Below are 3499 nucleotides of genomic sequence, written 5' to 3'. Positions count from 1 at the left end.
ACCTATCAGAGCCTTCCTCTCCGCAGGGAGGCGGGCTCGGGAGCGTTTGAGCCAATAGGAGGCCTTATTGCGTTTTGCGAGCGGCCAATCAGCGGGTGAAGATATCCCGCGAGCTGCTTACCTCAGCGCCGCTGGCCAATCAGCGCCTCGCAACTGATACAACTGGACCAGAGGTGGGAAAGCAACAGCCAATCAGCACCTTCATCTCCTCAGCAAGGAGGCGGGCCTTCCACAGGATTAGCCTATGGGAGTCCTTCCCGCCTTGCGAGGCGGCCAATGAGCAGGCACCAAAGCAGGAGAGCAATGGCTGAGAGTGGGAAATGGCGGGGGGAGAGGGGAACAGGGAGGGACGGGGGGGACGGGGAGGGGACAGGGAGGGGACAGGGAGGGGACAGGGAGGGGACAGGGAGGGGACAGGGGGGGGACAGGGGGGGGACAGGGGGGGGACAGGGGGGGAACAGGGGGGGGACAGGGGGGGAACAGGGGGGGGACAGGGGGGGGACAGGGGGGGGACAGGGGGGGGGATGGGGAGGACGGGGAGGACGGGGAGGACGGGGAGGACGGGGAGGGACGGGGAGGGAAAGGGGGAGACGGTGAGGGACGGGGGAGGACGGGGGGGAGGACGGGGAGGGATAGGGGGGCACGGGAGTACCCAGGGGCATCCGCTCCCCATGTGGGGTGGTGGCAGGAAAGGGAGGACAGGGCTGAGGTGTCCAGTGAGAAAATGGCGGCTGCTGACACAGGGGCGGTGGCTTCAAAGTGGATTTATTGTCACCCACGGCCACGGGTGAGTTCTGTCAGGGGAGCAGGGGACAGGGGGTCCCCCCGTCCCCATCCAGGAGCAGCTGGGCGAAGGCTTGTTCAAGCTGGGGAGGGGAAAGGGAACGGTGAGAGCCCTCCCCACCTCACCCCCCGGATCCCAACACCCCCACACACACCCCCTGGTCCTGCCCCACAGGGACCCCCCTGCTCCCCGCCTCTCACCCACCTGCAGGATGAGGTCTCGGTTGTGGGGTCCATCGCTGGGGCCCAGCTCCTGCCCCACTGCCAACGTCACCCGGTGCTCGGGGCGAGGGCCCAGCCCAGCCCGGTGCTGCCCCACTTCTGGAGTGGGGTGAGGAGGGGAAGGGGTGAGGGGGGAGCTGGGGGGCTGCCACTGGGGTCACTATGGGGCATGGCGATGAGGTGGGTAGGGGGCTGCTGTGCTGGGGCTGTGGGGCAGCTGTGGGGCAGTTAGGAGGCTGGTACCGGGTTATGGACGGGGCGGTTATGGGGTAGGTTCAGGGGTGGCTACGGGGCAGGGACGGGGCTGCTACGGGGTTACTTATGGGGTGCTACGGGGCAGATATGTGGGGAACCTCTAAGGCACTTACGTGGCACTTGTGAGGGGATTGGGGGGCATTTGTGGGGCCAGTATGGGTCACGTATGAGGCAACTGGGAGGCATTCGGGGGCACTTTGGGACACCCCAGGGACAGGAACGGGTCACCTGCGGGTCACTCACCCTGGCGGAACCGCCCCGCGTCGAACGCCAGCACCGGTTCCCCGCCCTGGGGCAGCCGCCCCCCGGGCCCCATAGTGCCGGCGTGTGGGGCGCGGCACCCCAGCCCACGCCCCGCCTCCTCCTCCCCGCCGGGCCCCGCCCCTTCCGCTCGGCCACGCCCTCTCCAGCGCAGGAACAGCCCCCGATTGGTGCTGGCCACCATTAGCCCCGCCCCCAGGGCGGAGCAGGGCGAGGTCGGGGGGCGTGGCCAAAGCAGGAGGCGGGGCAAAAGGCCGAGGGAGGGGGCGTGGCCAGGCGGGGAGGAGGCGATGAGGTACTCGCCGGGAGGGAACCGCCCCTGCCACGTCACGGCCCCGCCCAGCCACACCCGCAGCACCAGCGCAGCATCACCTGGGAGGGGCAGGGGGGCGGGGTCAGCGGGGCCACGCCCACTCTGATACCAACCAATGAGTATGTGGGATCTGTGAGGGGGCGGGGTGGGTGGGGCGAGGTGCCGGCCCCTGATTGGCCGGGGGATGGGGTTTACCTGTGGCAGGTGGGAGGGGCTGGGGGCTGTCCAGGACCACACCCATGCGCGTGGGGGGCGGGGCTTCGGGTTGGGGAGCGGCGTCAGGCAGCGAGGCTCCGCCCACCGCGCTGACGCCGCCATCGGTGTCCTCAGGGGGCGGGGACAAGACGAGGGGGCGGGGCTCTTGGATAAGCTCCGCCTCCGGGGCGGGGCGGGCTCCACCGCGCTTCTGGGATTGGTGGCCTGGGGGGCGCGGATGTCCGAGTGTCCCTCCCACACTGTGCCCCACAAAAAGAGTCCCCCCGGAATTGCGTCCCACAATTATGGGTTCCCCCCACCCCACGGCACACCCGTGGATATCCCTGCCCCATCCTGTGTCACACCAATATGGGTCCCCCCACCAGCTGGTCTCCCTCCTCCTCGGTGTCCCATAATTATGGTTCCCCCCCGCGTTTCCCCGTTTCACCCCCAGAAGAGTGCCCCAGTTCTGGATTCCCCTCACCCCATGACCCACACAATAGTTCCCCTCCACAGCCTGTGTCCCCAGATATGGGGTCCCCCCCGCCCTTTGTCCCCCCCTCCCTGCGTCCCACTCAGTGTCCCCTAAATACAGGTAACACCTCAACCCGCATCTCTCCCCAAAGGATCCCCACACCCCGCGTCCCCCACAAACTGCTCCCTGCCCTACAATATGTCCCCCCAAAATGGGTCCCCTGAATCCCCTACCCGCAGGCTCCCCCCACCCCGTGTCCCCCCCTCATCCTGCATCCCCCCCTGCACCTTGCTGCTGATGGGGGGGGGGCAGGAGCCGATAGACCTTGTAGGGGTGGGGACCCTCATTCCGCCCCCTCCCCGGCACCTCCTGGAACTCGGGGCTCTTGTTGAGGGCACAGCGCAGTCGTGTCTTCCACCCCGCCGGGTCGGGGCGAGACCCAGGCTGCACACGACCTTTGAACTCTGCCCAAGCCTGCGTGACGTCACGCGTGTGACATCACAGCACCGAGTTCGGGGGCGCTGGAGGTCACGGCAAAGCGGGACAGACGGGGACGGGGGGGACACAACGGGGAGGGGGGGGGGGGGGGAAGCGCTTTCTCGCGACCACCCCAAAACGTAGCCCCGCCCCCCGTGCTTACGTCACCTGGCACAGGGCGGTGCCAGCCCCGCCCTTGGCCCCGCTCTTCCCCGCGTGCTGCCAGGGGATGCGCAGCGCGGAGCGTTGGGGATCGTCCCACACCAGCCCCGGGAACCGGCCGCTCTCCACCTGCGCCACCAGCCAGGGACGCAGCTTCCGACCGCCCCCCGCGCCCGGCATGGCCCTGCGGAGGAGAGGGTGTGACGTCACCACGCGGCCTGTGACGTCACCGCAGAAGTCACAAGGAGGGGAGGGGGGGGCACGCACAGACCCGGACCCGCCGCTCACCTCCGCTCCTCGCCCGCGCTTCCGCAAAGTCACGTGACGGCCCCCGGGGCGGCCACCGCTTTCGCTTT

The 3499-nt window shown here is 69.0% G+C and overlaps 1 protein-coding gene across 2 annotated transcripts; it reads right to left on the bottom strand.

The window, feature by feature from the left end:
* Positions 1-746: 746 nt before the first annotated feature.
* On the bottom strand, positions 747-3499 carry LOC139804378 (interferon regulatory factor 9-like). 2 transcript variants are annotated; one of them, XM_071761607.1, is made up of 7 exons: positions 3432-3499; positions 3150-3327; positions 2792-2978; positions 2030-2254; positions 1504-1893; positions 989-1104; positions 747-866 (listed from the first exon to the last, which is right to left on the bottom strand). In XM_071761607.1, the coding sequence occupies exons 2-7, from the start codon at positions 3321-3323 to the stop codon at positions 798-800; spliced, it is 1161 nt and encodes a 386-aa protein (XP_071617708.1). In that variant the 5' UTR covers positions 3324-3327; positions 3432-3499; the 3' UTR covers positions 747-797. The 2 variants fall into 2 exon arrangements, with proteins under 2 accessions (XP_071617708.1, XP_071617709.1); XM_071761608.1 differs by having other exon boundaries at positions 3415-3438.

Source organism: Heliangelus exortis, chromosome 18 (genome assembly GCF_036169615.1).
Source record: "Heliangelus exortis chromosome 18, bHelExo1.hap1, whole genome shotgun sequence".
NCBI classification, from domain to species: domain Eukaryota; kingdom Metazoa; phylum Chordata; class Aves; order Apodiformes; family Trochilidae; genus Heliangelus; species Heliangelus exortis.
The sequence above is the reverse complement of the archived record's forward strand: the minus strand, read 5'-3'. Positions and strand labels throughout refer to the sequence as shown.